This window comes from Anomaloglossus baeobatrachus, chromosome 2, assembly GCF_048569485.1.
Source record: "Anomaloglossus baeobatrachus isolate aAnoBae1 chromosome 2, aAnoBae1.hap1, whole genome shotgun sequence".
NCBI classification, from domain to species: Eukaryota; Metazoa; Chordata; class Amphibia; order Anura; family Aromobatidae; genus Anomaloglossus; species Anomaloglossus baeobatrachus.
The window spans coordinates 799,261,598-799,280,618 of NC_134354.1; the positions used below are offsets into that span (position 1 = coordinate 799,261,598).

The window sequence follows — 19,021 nt, forward strand, 5'->3', positions numbered from 1 at the left end:
GCCTCAGGAACGATGAACAACCGGTGCGCAGACGGACGATCGATTTTTTGAAAATGAGCGACGTGTCAATGAGCAACGATAAGGTGAGTATTTTTGATCGTTCACAGTCGCTCGTAGCTGTCACACGCTACGATATGTCAAACGATGCTGGATGTGCGTCACGGAATCTGTGACCCCGACGACATATTGTTAGATATATCGTAGCATGTAAACTGGCCTTAGTTTGATTATTTGCTCTTCTGTATTTTGTGTTCTTTTTTGGTATTTTGTACTCCCATAATTTACAGGAGTACCTGATATAGTGGGGGTGAGGTCGTATGACCTCCAGGACCATTTTTGCTATCAGCAGTTTGGTATTTTTCTACAGGGATTTTGTACTGACAACAATCAGTTCCTTTCATTTGCTTTGTATCTAGTTAGTTGGTCCTCGCCTTTGCTAAATCTATTTTTCCTGAGTATTGTGTTTTCCTATATCACCATAATCTTTGTATGTGGGGGGCTATCTACTCCTTTGGGGACTTCTCTGAGGCAAGCTAGATTTCCTCATTTCATTCTGTGAGGCATAGCTAGTTTATAAGGCTGTGACGTGGCATCTAGGTTTTTAGGAATGCTCCACGGCTACTTCTAGTGTAGTCTGATAGTCAGGGGATTGCGGTCAGCCCAGGTTCCAACTACTCCTGTTATTTGGTGTTTTTTCACCAATGGGAGTTTTTCATAATCTTTCACGGTTACCGAATCATAACATTGTGGGTTCGGGTGCCCCTTTTCCCTTACCATCACCTCCAGTCTTAGTTGATAGGTCATTAGTATTTCAGGTGTCCAAAAGAGTTGATTCTTTTTTTGTTTGCTGATCTTTACAGTATTTGGTTCATTGGAGAGGTTATGGACCTGAGGGGAGGACTTGGGTACAAGCCTCAGATATCCATGCTGGGTGCATGGTTAGGACAGTCTATCATCTCAATCCTGAGAGACCGGGTCCTGAGGGTCCAGAGGTTCCTCGTAGAGGGAGGAGTTTTGCAAAAATTTTGCCAACTTGTCATAGCCGCATAGGACCTTGTTCAGATTGCAGATTCTAACACTCCACCCGATGGTTTCTCTGGTATCTGGAATCAACACCGGCAGACTTGGGTGTCTACCTGCTGTGTGCTGATTCAGAGGCAGTCTAGAAAGAGTTAATTTCTGCTAGTTTGCGTGCTCATTTCATCACATGTTGTGGGGTGGCCTATCACATCTGCTCCCCTCCTATTTTTACTGTTGGAATCCTTCTATCCATGCCAGCTATAGTTTATTCTGTGTTGGCCTGTGAGGTGTGGTGTCCCAGACTCTCTCTAGTCAAAGTTGTGTTTATTGGTGCTATTTTCTTGGTGCGGTTGTGTAGTTTACTGCCTTGTTTTTCCTTCCTGCTCATGTTTTCCTCCTGAATCTCTTCTTGTCTTACCCTATGTGTGCGTGCTGTGTGACAGGAGTTTTGTCTTTTCCCTTGTTTGTCTTTTTCTATTGTTTCAACACACTTCTGTCTTATCCCTCCCTGGAGGAGGGGCAGGAGGAATCAGAACAGGACTGGTCAGGAGCAGGACCAGGAATGAGGCTCCGGCATCTCCACTATTAGAGGTATCCCTGAGAATAGGGATAGCACAGGGGACCCCTAGCTTGAGGGACAGCTTAAGAGCCCCGTTCCTTGCTATCCCAAATCATCGTGATACTATTGTTGATATCCATGTCAAGGATTTGAGAAACTATCCTAAGGGCTATTGTTGATGTCCATCGCCCGGAAGAGTATAAGGACTATTGTAAATACATATTGATGCATTGTTATTCTGGCCAGTGATTAATACAAGCTATGACCTCAGGTCTTCACAAAAGGTGACCAGAGGATAGGATTGAGGATTGAGGATAGGACTGAGGATAGGATTGAGGATAGGACTGAGGATAGGACTGATGATAGGACTGAGGATAGGACTGAGGATAGGACTGAGGATAGGATTGAGGATAGGATTGAGGATAGGACTGAGGATAGGACTGAGGATAGGACTGAGGATAGGATTGAGGATAGGACTGAGGATAGGACTGAGGATAGGATTGAGGATAGGACTGAGGATAGGATTGAGGATAGGACTGAGGATAGGACTGAGGATAGGACTGAGGATAGGATTGAGGATAGGACTGAGGATAGGACTGAGGATAGGATTGAGGATAGGATTGAGGATAGGACTGAGGATAGGACTGAGGATAGGATTGAGGATAGGACTGAGGATAGGACTGAGGATAGGATTGAGGATAGGACTGAGGATAGGACTGAGGATAGGATTGAGGATAGGACTGAGGATAGGACTGATGATAGGACTGAGGATAGGACTGAGGATAGGATTGAGGATAGGACTGAGGATAGGACTGAGGATAGGACTGAGGATAGGATTGAGGATAGGACTGAGGATAGGACTGAGGATAGGATTGAGGATAGGACTGAGGATAGGACTGATGATAGGACTGAGGATAGGACTGAGGATAGGATTGAGGATAGGACTGAGGATAGGACTGAGGATAGGACTGAGGATAGGATTGAGGATAGGACTGAAGATAGGACTGAAGATAGGATTAAGCACACCTTGTCGCGGTTGGATAGCTTTTACGCGTTTTTGGTAAAAAAAAAAAACAGTGTTTTTAAGTCCCTTATGTTTGTTCCATTATTACTATTTCTTTACTGCAGGGCATGGGCTCGTTTTGTTTGTATCTTAGGTTTTGTGTATATTTCTCGGCGGCGGGCTGACCTGATGCATTGTGCTGGGGGTCCGCGGCAGGGTGCGGGTCAGTTCGGGTATCGTTGTGTCTTCCCTTTATCCTGTGGAAGAAGACATTGTCAGTATTTATCATCAGTGATTGGTCGGTGTCAGTTTTCACTATCAGTGATTGGTCGGTGTCAGTATTCATCATCAGTGATTGGTCGGTGTCAGTTTTCACTATCAGTGATTGGTCGGTGTCAGTATTTATCATCAGTGATTGGTCGGTGTCAGTTTTCACTATCAGTGATTGGTCGGTGTCAGTATTTATCATCAGTGATTGGTCGGTGTTAGTATTTATCATCAGTGATTGGTCGGTGTCAGTTTTCACTATCAGTGATTGGTCGGTGTCAGTATTTATCATCAGTGATTGGTCGGTGTCAGTATTTATCATCAGTGATTGGTCGGTGTCAGTATTTATCATCAGTGATTGATCGGTGTCAGTATTTATCATCAGTGATTGGTCGGTGTCAGTATTTATCATCAGTGATTGGTCGGTGTCAGTATTTATCATCAGTGATTGGTCGGTGTCAGTATTTATCATCAGTGATTGGTCGGTGTCAGTATTTATCATCAGTGATTGGTCGGTGTCAGTATTTATCATCAGTGATTGGTCGGTGTCAGTATTTATCATCAGTGATTGGTCGGTGTCAGTTTTCACTGTCAAAAAAAAAATAAACCTGGCTCACTACCGTAATTAGGTGCTCTGGAGTAAAAAGTCAATCAAGCACAGTATATACTCCGGCACACTAAAACAATATATGAAAAGTCCAGTATTGTGCTGAAAATTTTTTTTATTTCATGTGCAGAGAAAGTCCAACGTTTCGAACCAGCACAGGGGCCCAGGAGGTCGGGGGCCACATCCACCACCAAAGCAGGAGGGGGAGTGCAATATGGGGGGCTATTGGACTACAATAGGGCCCATATACTATTCCTGCACAGGGGCCCAGGAGGTCGGGGGCCACATCTACCACCAAAGCAGGAGGGAGAGTGCAATATGGGGGGCTATTGGACTACAATAGGGCCCATATATTATTCCTGCACAGGGGCCCAGGAGGTCGGGGGCCACATCCACCACCAAAGCAGGAGGGGGTGTGCAATATGGGGGGCTATTGGACTACAATAGGGCCCATATACTATTCCTGCACAGGGGCCCAGGAGGTCGGGGGCCACATCCACCACCAAAGCAGGAGGGGGAGTGCAATATGGGGGGCTATTGGACTACAATAGGGCCCATATACTATTCCTGCACAGGGGCCCAGGAGGTCGGGGGCCACATCTACCACCAAAGCAGGAGGGAGAGTGCAATATGGGGGGCTATTGGACTACAATAGGGCCCATATATTATTCCTGCACAGGGGCCCAGGAGGTCGGGGGCCACATCCACCACCAAAGCAGGAGGGGGTGTGCAATATGGGGGGCTATTGGACTACAATAGGGCCCATATACTATTCCTGCACAGGGGCCCAGGAGGTCGGGGGCCACATCCACCACCAAAGCAGGAGGGGGAGTGCAATATGGGGGGCTATTGGACTACAATAGGGCCCATATACTATTCCTGCACAGGGGCCCAGGAGGTCGGGGGCCACATCTACCACCAAAGCAGGAGGGAGAGTGCAATATGGGGGGCTATTGGACTACAATAGGGCCCATATATTATTCCTGCACAGGGGCCCAGGAGGTCGGGGGCCACATCCACCACCAAAGCAGGAGGGGGTGTGCAATATGGGGGGCTATTGGACTACAATAGGGCCCATATACTATTCCTGCACAGGGGCCCAGGAGGTCGGGGGCCACATCCACCACCAAAGCAGGAGGGGGAGTGCAATATGGGGGGCTATTGGACTACAATAGGGCCCATATACTATTCCTGCACAGGGGCCCAGGAGGTCGGGGGCCACATCTACCACCAAAGCAGGAGGGAGAGTGCAATATGGGGGGCTATTGGACTACAATAGGGCCCATATATTATTCCTGCACAGGGGCCCAGGAGGTCGGGGGCCACATCCACCACCAAAGCAGGAGGGGGTGTGCAATATGGGGGGCTATTGGACTACAATAGGGCCCATATACTATTCCTGCACAGGGGCCCAGGAGGTCGGGGGCCACATCTACCACCAAAGCAGGAGGGGGTGTGCAATATGGGGGGCTATTGGACTACAATAGGGCCCATATATTATTCCTGCACAGGGGCCCAGGAGGTCGGGGGCCACATCCACCACCAAAGCAGGAGGGGGTGTGCAATATGGGGGGCTATTGGACTACAATAGGGCCCATATACTATTCCTGCACAGGGGCCCAGGAGGTCGGGGGCCACATCCACCACCAAAGCAGGAGGGAGAGTGCAATATGGGGGGCTATTGGACTACAATAGGGCCCATATACTATTCCTGCACAGGGGCCCAGGAGGTCGGGGGCCACATCCACCACCAAAGCAGGAGGGAGAGTGCAATATGGGGGGCTATTGGACTACAATAGGGCCCATATACTATTTCTGCACAGGGGCCAGGAGGTCGGGGGCCACATCCACCACCAAAGCAGGAGGGAGAGTGCAATATGGGGGGCTATTGGACTACAATAGGGCCCATATACTATTCCTGCACAGGGGCCCAGGAGGTCGGGGGCCACATCCACCACCAAAGCAGGAGGGAGTGTGCAATATGGGGGGCTATTGGACTACAATAGGGCCCATATACTATTCCTGCACAGGGGCCCAGGAGGTCGGGGGCCACATCCACCACCAAAGCAGGAGGGGGTGTGCAATATGGGGGGCTATTGGACTACAATAGGGCCCATATACTATTCCTGCACAGGGGCCCAGGAGGTCGGGGGCCACATCCACCACCAAAGCAGGAGGGAGAGTGCAATATGGGGGGCTATTGGACTACAATAGGGCCCATATACTATTTCTGCACAGGGGCCAGGAGGTCGGGGGCCACATCCACCACCAAAGCAGGAGGGAGTGTGCAATATGGGGGGCTATTGGACTACAATAGGGCCCATATACTATTCCTGCACAGGGGCCCAGGAGGTCGGGGGCCACATCCACCACCAAAGCAGGAGGGAGTGTGCAATATGGGGGGCTATTGGACTACAATAGGGCCCATATACTATTCCTGCACAGGGGCCCAGGAGGTCGGGGGCTACATCCACCACCAAAGCAGGAGGGAGTGTGCAATATGGGGGGCTATTGGACTACAATAGGGCCCATATACTATTCCTGCACAGGGGCCCAGGAGGTCGGGGGCCACATCCACCACCAAAGCAGGAGGGAGAGTGCAATATGGGGGGCTATTGGACTACAATAGGGCCCATATACTATTTCTGCACAGGGGCCCAGGAGGTCGGGGGGCCACATCCACCACCAAAGCAGGAGGGGGAGTGCAATATGGGGGGCTATTGGACTACAATAGGGCCCATATACTATTCCTGCACAGGGGCCCAGGAGGTCGGGGGCCACATCCACCACCAAAGCAGCTGGGAGAGTGCAATATGGGGGGCTATTGGACTACAATAGGGCCCATATACTATTCCTGCACAGGGGCCAGGAGGTCGGGGGCCACATCCACCACCAAAGCAGGAGGGAGAGTGCAATATGGGGGGCTATTGGACTACAATAGGGCCCATATACTATTCCTGCACAGGGGCCCAGGAGGTCGGGGGGCCACATCCACCACCAAAGCAGGAGGGAGAGTGCAATATGGGGGGCTATTGGACTACAATAGGGCCCATATACTATTCCTGCACAGGGGCCCAGGAGTTCGGGGGCCACATCCACCACCAAAGCAGGAAGGAGAGTGCAATATGGGGGGCTATTGGACTACAATAGGGCCAATATACTATTCCTGCACAGGGGCCCAGGAGGTCGGGGGGCCACATCCACCACCAAAGCAGGAGGGGGAGTGCAATATGGGGGGCTATTGGACTACAATAGGGCCCATATACTATTCCTGCACAAGGGCCAGGAGGTCGGGGGCCACATCCACCACCAAAGCAGCTGGGAGGGTGCAATATGGGGGGCTATTGGACTGCAATAGGGCCCATATACTATTCCTGCACAGGGGCCAGGAGGTCGGGGGGCCACATCCACCACCAAAGCAGGAGGGGGTGTGCAATATGGGGGGCTATTGGACTACAATAGGGCCCATATACTATTCCTGCACAGGGGCCCAGGAGGTCGGGGGGCCACATCCACCACCAAAGCAGGAGGGAGAGTGCAATATGGGGGGCTATTGGACTACAATAGGGCCCATATACTATTCCTGCACAGGGGCCCAGGAGGTCGGGGGGCCACATCCACCACCAAAGCAGCTGGGAGGGTGCAATATGGGGGGCTATTGGACTACAATAGGGCCCATATACTATTCCTGCACAGGGGCCCAGGAGGTCGGGGGCCACATCCACCACCAAAGCAGCTGGGAGGGTGCAATATGGGGGGCTATTGGACTACAATAGGGCCCATATACTATTCCTGCACAGGGGCCCAGGAGGTCGCGGGCCACATCCACCACAAAAGCAGGAGGGGGTGTGCAATATGGGGGGCTATTGGACTACAATAGGGCCCATATACTATTCGTGCACAGGGGCCCAGGAGGTCGGGGGGCCACATCCACCACCAAAGCAGCTGGGAGGGTGCAATATGGGGGGCTATTGGACTACAATAGGGCCCATATACTATTCCTGCACAGGGGCCCAGGAGGTCGGGGGCCACATCCACCACCAAAGCAGCTGGGAGGGTGCAATATGGGGGGCTATTGGACTACAATAGGGCCCATATACTATTCCTGCACAGGGGCCGAGGAGGTCGGGGGCCACATCCACCACCAAAGCAGGAGGGAGAGTGCAATATGGGGGGCTATTGGACTACAATAGGGCCCATATACTATTCCTGCACAGGGGCCCAGGAGGTCGGGGGGCCACATCCACCACCAAAGCAGGAGGGGGTGTGCAATATGGGGGGCTATTGGACTACAATAGGGCCCATATACTATTCCTGGACAGGGGCCCAGGAGGTCGGGGGGCCACATCCACCACCAAAGCAGGAGGGGGTGTGCAATATGGGGGGCTATTGGACTACAATAGGGCCCATATACTATTCCTGCACAGGGGCCCAGGAGGTCGGGGGCCACATCCACCACCAAAGCAGCTGGGAGGGTGCAATATGGGGGGCTATTGGACTACAATAGGGCCAACATACTATTCCTGCACAGGGGCCCAGGAGGTCGGGGGCCACATCCACCACCAAAGCAGGAGGGAGTGTGCAATATGGGGGGCTATTGGACTACAATAGGGCCCATATACTATTCCTGCACAGGGGCCCAGGAGGTCGGGGGGCCACATCCACCACCAAAGCAGGAGGGAGTGTGCAATATGGGGGGCTATTGGACTACAATAGGGCCCATAAACTATTCCTGCACAGGGGCCCAGGAGGTCGGGGGCCACATCCACCACCAAAGCAGGAGGGAGTGTGCAATATGGGGGGCTATTGGACTACAATAGGGCCCATATACTATAACTGCACAGGGGTCCAGGAGGTCGGGGGCCACATCCACCACCAAAGCAGGAGGGAGAGTGCAATATGGGGGGCTATTGGACTACAATAGGGCCCATATACTATAACTGCACAGGGGCCCAGGAGGTCGGGGGGCCACATCCACCACCAAAGCAGGAGGGAGAGTGCAATATGGGGGGCTATTGGACTGCAATAGGGCCCATATACTATTCCTGCACAGGGGCCCAGGAGGTCGGGGGGCCACATCCACCACCAAAGCAGGAGGGAGTGTGCAATATGGGGGGCTATTGGACTACAATAGGGCTCATATACTATTCCTGCACAGGGGCCCAGGAGGTCGGGGGCCACATCCACCACCAAAGCAGGAGGGAGAGTGCAATATGGGGGGCTATTGGACTACAATAGGGCCCATATACTATTCCTGCACAGGGGCCAGGAGGTCGGGGGGCCACATCCACCACCAAAGCAGGAGGGAGGGTGCAATATGGGGGGCTATTGGACTACAATAGGGCTCATATACTATTCCTGCACAGGGGCCGAGGAGGTCGGGGGCCACATCCACCACCAAAGCAGCTGGGAGGGTGCAATATGGGGGGCTATTGGACTACAATAGGGCTCATATACTATTCCTGCACAGGGGCCGAGGAGGTCGGGGGCCACATCCACCACCAAAGCAGGAGGGGGAGTGCAATATGGGGGGCTATTGGACTACAATAGGGCCCATATACTATTCCTGCACAGGGGCCCAGGAGATCGGGGGGCCACATCCACCACCAAAGCAGCTGGGAGGGTGCAATATGGGGGGCTATTGGACTGCAATAGGGCCCATATACTATTCCTGCACAGGGGCCCAGGAGGTCGGGGGCCACATCCACCACCAAAGCAGGAGGGAGAGTGCAATATGGGGGGCTATTGGACTACAATAGGGCCCATATACTATTCCTGCACAGGGGCCCAGGAGGTCGGGGGCCACATCCACCACCAAAGCAGGAGGGGGAGTGCAATATGGGGGGCTATTGGACTACAATAGGGCCCATATACTATTCCTGCACAGGGGCCCAGGAGGTCGGGGGCCACATCCACCACCAAAGCAGGAGGGAGTGTGCAATATGGGGGGCTATTGGACTACAATAGGGCCCATATACTATTCCTGCACAGGGGCCAGGAGGTCGGGGGCCACATCCACCACCAAAGCAGCTGGGAGAGTGCAATATGGGGGGCTATTGGACTACAATAGGGCCCATATACTATTCCTGCACAGGGGCCCAGGAGGTCGGGGGGCCACATCCACCACCAAAGCAGGAGGGAGTGTGCAATATGGGGGGCTATTGGACTACAATAGGGCCCATATACTATTCCTGCACAGGGGTCCAGGAGGTCGGGGGCCACATCCACCACCAAAGCAGCTGGGAGAGTGCAATATGGGGGGCTATTGGACTGCAATAGGGCCCATATACTATTCCTGCACAGGGGCCCAGGAGGTCGGGGGCCACATCCACCACCAAAGCAGGAGGGAGAGTGCAATATGGGGGGCTATTGGACTACAATAGGGCCCATATACTATTCCTGCACAGGGGCCAGGAGGTCGGGGGGCCACATCCACCACCAAAGCAGGAGGGAGGGTGCAATATGGGGGGCTATTGGACTGCAATAGGGCTCATATACTATTCCTGCACAGGGGCCGAGGAGGTCGGGGGCCACATCCAACACCAAAGCAGGAGGGAGAGTGCAATATGGGGGGCTATTGGACTACAATAGGGCCCATATACTATTCCTGCACAGGGGCCCAGGAGATCGGGGGGCCACATCCACCACCAAAGCAGCTGGGAGGGTGCAATATGGGGGGCTATTGGACTGCAATAGGGCCCATATACTATTCCTGCACAGGGGCCCAGGAGGTCGGGGGCCACATCCACCACCAAAGCAGGAGGGAGAGTGCAATATGGGGGGCTATTGGACTACAATAGGGCCCATATACTATTCCTGCACAGGGGCCCAGGAGGTCGGGGGCCACATCCACCACCAAAGCAGGAGGGAGTGTGCAATATGGGGGGCTATTGGACTACAATAGGGCCCATATACTATTCCTGCACAGGGGTCCAGGAGGTCGGGGGCCACATCCACCACCAAAGCAGCTGGGAGAGTGCAATATGGGGGGCTATTGGACTGCAATAGGGCCCATATACTATTCCTGCACAGGGGCCCAGGAGGTCGGGGGCCACATCCACCACCAAAGCAGGAGGGAGAGTGCAATATGGGGGGCTATTGGACTACAATAGGGCCCATATACTATTCCTGCACAGGGGCCAGGAGGTCGGGGGGCCACATCCACCACCAAAGCAGGAGGGAGGGTGCAATATGGGGGGCTATTGGACTGCAATAGGGCTCATATACTATTCCTGCACAGGGGCCGAGGAGGTCGGGGGCCACATCCAACACCAAAGCAGGAGGGAGAGTGCAATATGGGGGGCTATTGGACTGCAATAGGGCCCATATACTATTCCTGCACAGGGGCCGAGGAGGTCGGGGGCCACATCCACCACCAAAGCAGCTGGGAGGGTGCAATATGGGGGGCTATTGGACTACAATAGGGCTCATATACTATTCCTGCACAGGGGCCGAGGAGGTCGGGGGCCACATCCACCACCAAAGCAGGAGGGAGAGTTCAATATGGGGGGCTATTGGACTACAATAGGGCCCATATACTATTCCTGCACAGGGGCCCAGGAGATCGGGGGGCCACATCCACCACCAAAGCAGCTGGGAGGGTGCAATATGGGGGGCTATTGGACTGCAATAGGGCCCATATACTATTCCTGCACAGGGGTCCAGGAGATCGGGGGCCACATCCACCACCAAAGCAGGAGGGAGAGTGCAATATGGGGGGCTATTGGACTGCAATAGGGCCCATATACTATTCCTGCACAGGGGTCCAGGAGATCGGGGGCCACATCCACCACCAAAGCAGGAGGGAGTTTGCAATATGGGGGGCTATTGGACTACAATAGGGCCCATATACTATTCCTGCACAGGGGCCCAGGAGGTCGGGGGCCACATCCACCACCAAAGCAGGAGGGAGAGTGCAATATGGGGGGCTATTGGACTACAATAGGGCCCATATACTATTCCTGCACAGGGGCCCAGGAGGTCGGGGGCCACATCCACCACCAAAGCAGGAGGGGGTGTGCAATATGGGGGGCTATTGGACTGCAATAGGGCCCATATACTATTCCTGCACAGAGGCCCAGGAGGTCGGGGGCTACATCCACCACCAAAGCAGGAGGGGGTGTGCAATATGGGGGGCTATTGGACTACAATAGGGCCCATATACTATTCCTGCACAGGGGCCCAGGAGGTCGGGGGCCACATCCACCACCAAAGCAGGAGGGGGTGTGCAATATGGGGGGCTATTGGACTACAATAGGGCCCATATACTATTCCTGCACAGGGGCCCAGGAGGTCGGGGGCCACATCCACCACCAAAGCAGGAGGGAGAGTGCAATATGGGGGGCTATTGGACTACAATAGGGCCCATATACTATTCCTGCACAGGGGCCCAGGAGGTCGGGGGCCACATCCACCACCAAAGCAGGAGGGAGAGTGCAATATGGGGGGCTATTGGACTACAATAGGGCCCATATACTATTCCTGCACAGGGGCCCAGGAGGTCGGGGGCCACATCCACCACCAAAGCAGGAGGGAGAGTGCAATATGGGGGGCTATTGGACTACAATAGGGCGCATATACTGTTCCTGCACAAGGCACAGGAGGTCGGGGGCCACATCCACCACCAAAGCAGGAGGGAGAGTGCAATATGGGGGGCTATTGGACTACAATAGGGCCCATATACTATTCCTGCACAGGGGCCAGGAGGTCGGGGGCCACATCCACCACCAAAGCAGCTGGGAGTGTGCAATATGGGGGGCTATTGGACTACAATAGGGCCCATATACTATTCCTGCACAGGGGCCAGGAGGTCGGGGGCCACATCCACCACCAAAGCAGCTGGGAGTGTGCAATATGGGGGGCTATTGGACTGCAATAGGGCCCATATACTATTCCTGCACAGGGGCCCAGGAGGTCGGGGGCCACATCCACCACCAAAGCAGGAGGGAGAGTGCAATATGGGGGGCTATTGGACTACAATAGGGCCCATATACTATTCCTGCACAGGGGCCAGGAGGTCGGGGGCCACATCCACCACCAAAGCAGCTGGGAGAGTGCAATATGGGGGGCTATTGGACTGCAATAGGGCCCATATACTATTCCTGCACAGGGGCCGAGGAGGTCGGGGGCCACATCCACCACCAAAGCAGCTGGGAGAGTGCAATATGGGGGGCTATTGGACTACAATAGGGCCCATATACTATTCCTGCACAGGGGCCCAGGAGGTCGGGGGCCACATCCACCACCAAAGCAGGAGGGAGAGTGCAATATGGGGGGCTATTGGACTACAATAGGGCCCATATACTATTCCTGCACAGGGGCCCAGGAGGTCGGGGGCCACATCCACCACCAAAGCAGGAGGGGGTGTGCAATATGGGGGGCTATTGGACTGCAATAGGGCCCATATACTATTCCTGCACAGGGGCCCAGGAGGTCGGGGGCCACATCCACCACCAAAGCAGGAGGGAGTGTGCAATATGGGGGGCTATTGGACTACAATAGGGCCCATATACTATTCCTGCACAGGGGCCCAGGAGGTCGGGGGCCACATCCACCACCAAAGCAGGAGGGGGTGTGCAATATGGGGGGCTATTGGACTACAATAGGGCCCATATACTATTCCTGCACAGGGGCCCAGGAGGTCGGGGGCCACATCCACCACCAAAGCAGGAGGGAGAGTGCAATATGGGGGGCTATTGGACTACAATAGGGCCCATATACTATTCCTGCACAGGGGCCCAGGAGGTCGGGGGCCACATCCACCACCAAAGCAGGAGGGAGAGTGCAATATGGGGGGCTATTGGACTACAATAGGGCGCATATACTGTTCCTGCACAAGGCACAGGAGGTCGGGGGCCACATCCACCACCAAAGCAGGAGGGAGAGTGCAATATGGGGGGCTATTGGACTACAATAGGGCCCATATACTATTCCTGCACAGGGGCCAGGAGGTCGGGGGCCACATCCACCACCAAAGCAGCTGGGAGTGTGCAATATGGGGGGCTATTGGACTACAATAGGGCCCATATACTATTCCTGCACAGGGGCCAGGAGGTCGGGGGCCACATCCACCACCAAAGCAGCTGGGAGTGTGCAATATGGGGGGCTATTGGACTGCAATAGGGCCCATATACTATTCCTGCACAGGGGCCCAGGAGGTCGGGGGCCACATCCACCACCAAAGCAGGAGGGAGAGTGCAATATGGGGGGCTATTGGACTACAATAGGGCCCATATACTATTCCTGCACAGGGGCCAGGAGGTCGGGGGCCACATCCACCACCAAAGCAGCTGGGAGAGTGCAATATGGGGGGCTATTGGACTGCAATAGGGCCCATATACTATTCCTGCACAGGGGCCGAGGAGGTCGGGGGCCACATCCACCACCAAAGCAGCTGGGAGAGTGCAATATGGGGGGCTATTGGACTACAATAGGGCCCATATACTATTCCTGCACAGGGGCCCAGGAGGTCGGGGGCCACATCCACCACCAAAGCAGCTGGGAGTGTGCAATATGGGGGGCTATTGGACTACAATAGGGCCCATATACTATTCCTGCACAGGGGCCAGGAGGTCGGGGGCCACATCCACCACCAAAGCAGGAGGGAGAGTGCAATATGGGGGGCTATTGGACTGCAATAGGGCCCATATACTATTCCTGCACAGGGGCCCAGGAGGTCGGGGGCCACATCCACCACCAAAGCAGCTGGGAGTGTGCAATATGGGGGGCTATTGGACTGCAATAGGGCCCATATACTATTCCTGCACAGGGGCCCAGGAGGTCGGGGGCCACATCCACCACCAAAGCAGGAGGGAGAGTGCAATATGGGGGGCTATTGGACTGCAATAGGGCCCATATACTATTCCTGCACAGGGGCCCAGGAGGTCGGGGGCCACATCCACCACCAAAGCAGGAGGGAGTGTGCAATATGGGGGGCTATTGGACTACAATAGGGCCCATATACTATTCCTGCACAGGGGCCAGGAGGTCGGGGGCCACATCCACCACCAAAGCAGGAGGGAGTGTGCAATATGGGGGGCTATTGGACTACAATAGGGACCATATACTATAACTGCACAGGGGCCCAGGAGGTCGGGGGCCACATCCTCCACCAAAGCAGGAGGGGGTGTGCAATATGGGGGGCTATTGGACTGCAATAGGGCCCATATACTATTCCTGCACAGGGGCCAGGAGGTCGGGGGCCACATCCACCACCAAAGCAGGAGGGAGAGTGCAATATGGGGGGCTATTGGACTGCAATAGGGCCCATATACTATTCCTGCACAGGGGCCCAGGAGGTCGGGGGCCACATCCACCACCAAAGCAGGAGGGGGTGTGCAATATGGGGGGCTATTGGACTACAATAGGGCCCATATACTATTCCTGCACAGGGGCCAGGAGGTCGGGGGCCACATCCACCACCAAAGCAGGAAGGAGAGTGCAATATGGGGGGCTATTGGACTACAATAGGGACCATATACTATAACTGCACAGGGGCCCAGGAGGTCGGGGGCCACATCCTCCACCAAAGCAGGAGGGGGTGTGCAATATGGGGGGCTATTGGACTGCAATAGGGCCCATATACTATTTCTGCACAGGGGCCCAGGAGGTCGGGGGCCACATCCACCACCAAAGCAGCTGGGAGGGTGCAATATGGGGGGCTATTGGACTACAATAGGGCCCATATACTATTCCTGCACAGGGGCCCAGGAGATCGGGGGCCACATCCACCACCAAAGCAGGAAGGAGAGTGCAATATGGGGGGCTATTGGACTACAATAGGGCCCATATACTATTCCTGCACAGGGGCCCAGGAGGTCGGGGGCCACATCCACCACCAAAGCAGGAAGGAGAGTGCAATATGGGGGGCTATTGGACTGCAATAGGGCCCATATACTATTCCTGCACAGGGGCCCAGGAGGTCGGGGGCCACATCCACCACGAAAGCAGCTGGGAGGGTGCAATATGGGGGGCTATTGGACTACAATAGGGCCCATATACTATTCCTGCACAGGGGCCAGGAGGTCGGGGGGCCACATCCACCACCAAAGCAGGAGGGAGGGTGCAATATGGGGGGCTATTGGACTACAATAGGGCCCATATACTATTCCTGCACAGGGGTCCAGGAGGTCGGGGGGCCACATCCACCACCAAAGCAGGAGGGGGTGTGCAATATGGGGGGCTATTGGACTGCAATAGGGCCCATATACTATTCCTGCACAGGGGCCCAGGAGGTCGGGGGCCACATCCAACTCCAAAGCAGGAGGGAGAGTGCAATATGGGGGGCTATTGGACTGCAATAGGGCCCATATACTATTCCTGCACAGGGGTCCAGGAGGTCGGGGGGCCACATCCACCACCAAAGCAGGAGGGGGAGTGCAATATGGGGGGCTATTGGACTACAATAGGGCCCATATACTATTCCTGCACAGGGGCCAGGAGGTCGGGGGCCACATCCAACTCCAAAGCAGGAGGGAGAGTGCAATATGGGGGGCTATTGGACTGCAATAGGGCCCATATACTATTCCTGCACAGGGGCCCAGGAGGTCGGGGGCCACATCCACCACCAAAGCAGGAGGGGGTGTGCAATATGGGGGGCTATTGGACTACAATAGGGCCCATATGCTATTCCTGCACAGGGGCCCAGGAGGTCGGGGGCCACATCCACCACCAAAGCAGCTGGGAGAGTGCAATATGGGGGGCTATTGGACTGCAATAGGGCCCATATACTATTCCTGCACAGGGGCCCAGGAGGTCGGGGGCCACATCCACCACCAAAGCAGGAGGGGGTGTGCAATATGGGGGGCTATTGGACTGCAATAGGGCCCATATACTATTCCTGCACAGGGGCCCAGGAGGTCGGGGGCCACATCCACCACCAAAGCAGGAAGGAGAGTGCAATATGGGGGGCTATTGGACTACAAAAGGGCCCATATACTATTCCTGCACAGGGGCCCAGGAGGTCGGGGGCCACATCCACCACCAAAGCAGGAGGGGGTGTGCAATATGGGGGGCTATTGGACTACAATAGGGCCCATATACTATTCCTGCACAGGGGCCCAGGAGGTCGGGGGGCCACATCCTCCACCAAAGCAGGAGGGAGTGTGCAATATGGGGGGCTATTGGACTGCAATAGGGCCCATATACTATAACTGCACAGGGACCCAGGAGATCGGGGGCCACATCCACCACCAAAGCAGGAGGGGGAGTGCAATATGGGGGGCTATTGGACTACAATAGGGCCCATATACTATTCCTGCACAGGGGCCCAGGAGGTCGGGGGGCCACATCCACCACCAAAGCAGCTGGGAGGGTGCAATATGGGGGGCTATTGGACTACAATAGGGCCCATATACTATTCCTGCACAGGGACCCAGGAGATCGGGGGCCACATCCACCACCAAAGCAGGAGGGGGAGTGCAATATGGGGGGCTATTGGACTACAATAGGGCTCATATACTATTCCTGCACAGGGGCCCAGGAGGTCGGGGGCCACATCCACCACCAAAGCAGGAGGCAGAGTGCAATATGGGGGGCTATTGGACTACAATAGGGCCCATATACTATTCCTGCACAGGGGCCCAGGAGGTCGGGGGGCCACATCCACCACCAAAGCAGGAGGCAGAGTGCAATATGGGGGGCTATTGGACTGCAATAGGGCCCATATACTATTCCTGCACAGGGGCCCAGGAGGTCGGGGGCCACATCCACCACCAAAGCAGCTGGGAGAGTGCAATATGGGGGGCTATTGGACTACAATAGGGCCCATATACTATTCCTGCACAGGGGCCCAGGAGGTCGGGGGCCACATCCACCACCAAAGCAGGAGGGGGTGTGCAATATGGGGGGCTATTGGACTGCAATAGGGCCCATATACTATTCCTGCACAGGGGCCCAGGAGGTCGGGGGCCACATCCACCACCAAAGCAGGAGGGAGTGTGCAATATGGGGGGCTATTGGACTACAATAGGGCCCATATACTATTCCTGCACAGGAGCCAGGAGGTCGGGGGCCACATCCACCACCAAAGCAGGAGGGAGTGTGCAATATGGGGGGCTATTGGACTGCAATAGGGCCCATATACTATTCCTGCACAGGGGCCCAGGAGGTCGGGGGCCACATCCACCACCAAAGCAGGAGGGAGTGTGCAATATGGGGGGCTATTGGACTACAATAGGGCCCATATACTATTCCTGCACAGGGGCCCAGGAGGTCGGGGGGCCACATCTACCACCAAAGCAGGAGGGGGTGTGCAATATGGGGGGCTATTGGACTACAATAGGGCCCATATACTATTCCTGCACAGGAGCCAGGAGGTCGGGGGCCACATCCTCCACCAAAGCAGGAGGGGGTGTGCAATATGGGGGGCTATTGGACTGCAATAGGGCCCATATACTATTCCTGCACAGGGGCCCAGGAGGTCGGGGGGCCACATCCACCACCAAAGCAGGAGGGAGAGTGCAATATGGGGGGCTATTGGACTACAATAGGGCCCATATACTATTCCTGCACAGGAGCCAGGAGGTCGGGGGCCACATCCTCCACCAAAGCAGGAGGGGGTGTGCAATATGGGGGGCTATTGGACTGCAATAGGGCCCATATACTATTCCTGCACAGGGGCCCAGGAGGTCGGGGGCCACATCCACCACCAAAGCAGGAAGGAGAGTGCAATATGGGGGGCTATTGGACTACAAAAGGGCCCATATACTATTCCTGCACAGGGGCCCAGGAGGTCGGGGGCCACATCCACCACCAAAGCAGCTGGGAGAGTGCAATATGGGGGGCTATTGGACTACAATAGGGCCCATATACTATTCCTGCACAGGGGCCAGGAGGTCGGGGGCTACATCCACCACCAAAGCAGGAGGGAGAGTGCAATATGGGGGGCTATTGGACTACAATAGGGCCCATATACTATTCCTGCACAGGGGCCCAGGAGGTCGGGGGGCCACATCCACCACCAAAGCAGCTGGGAGGGTGCAATATGGGGGGCTATTGGACTACAATAGGGCCCATATACTATTCCTGCACAGGGGCCCAGGAGGTCAGGGGCCACATCCACCACCAAAGCAGCTGGGAGGGTGCAATATGGGGGGCTATTGGACTACAATAGGGCCCATATACTATTCCTGCACAGGGGCCCAGGAGGTCGGGGGCCACATCCACCACCAAAGCAGGAGGGAGAGTGCAATATGGGGGGCTATTGGACTGCAATAGGGCCCATATACTATTCCTGCACAGGGGCCCAGGGGGTCGGGGGCCACATCCACCACCAAAGCAGGAGGGGGTGTGCAATATGGGGGGCTATTGGACTGCAATAGGGCCCATATACTATTCCTGCACAGGGGCCCAGGAGGTCGGGGGCCACATCCACCACCAAAGCAGGAGGGAGAGTGCAATATGGGGGGCTATTGGACTACAATAGGGCCCATATACTATTCCTGCACAGGGGCCCAGGAGGTCGGGGGCCACATCCACCACCAAAGCAGCTGGGAGGGTGCAATATGGGGGGGCTATTGGACTACAATAGGGCCCATATACTATTCCTGCACAGGGGCCCAGGAGG

General features: G+C 55.2%; 1 protein-coding gene across 4 annotated transcripts in view; it reads right to left on the reverse strand.

Annotated features, from left to right (window-relative positions):
- The window catches only part of HPX (hemopexin), a 298,112-nt gene that overhangs the window by 86,686 nt on the left and 192,405 nt on the right, over positions 1 to 19,021 (reverse strand). For 3 of the 4 annotated variants that reach the window (XM_075337717.1, XM_075337715.1, XM_075337716.1), the window contains exon 3: positions 2,769 to 2,839. The exons of the other annotated variant lie outside the window; for it this stretch is intronic. In XM_075337717.1, coding sequence (XP_075193832.1) covers positions 2,769 to 2,839 — 71 coding nt within the window. The remainder of the gene's footprint in view (positions 1 to 2,768; positions 2,840 to 19,021) is intronic. 4 annotated transcript variants of the gene reach the window in all.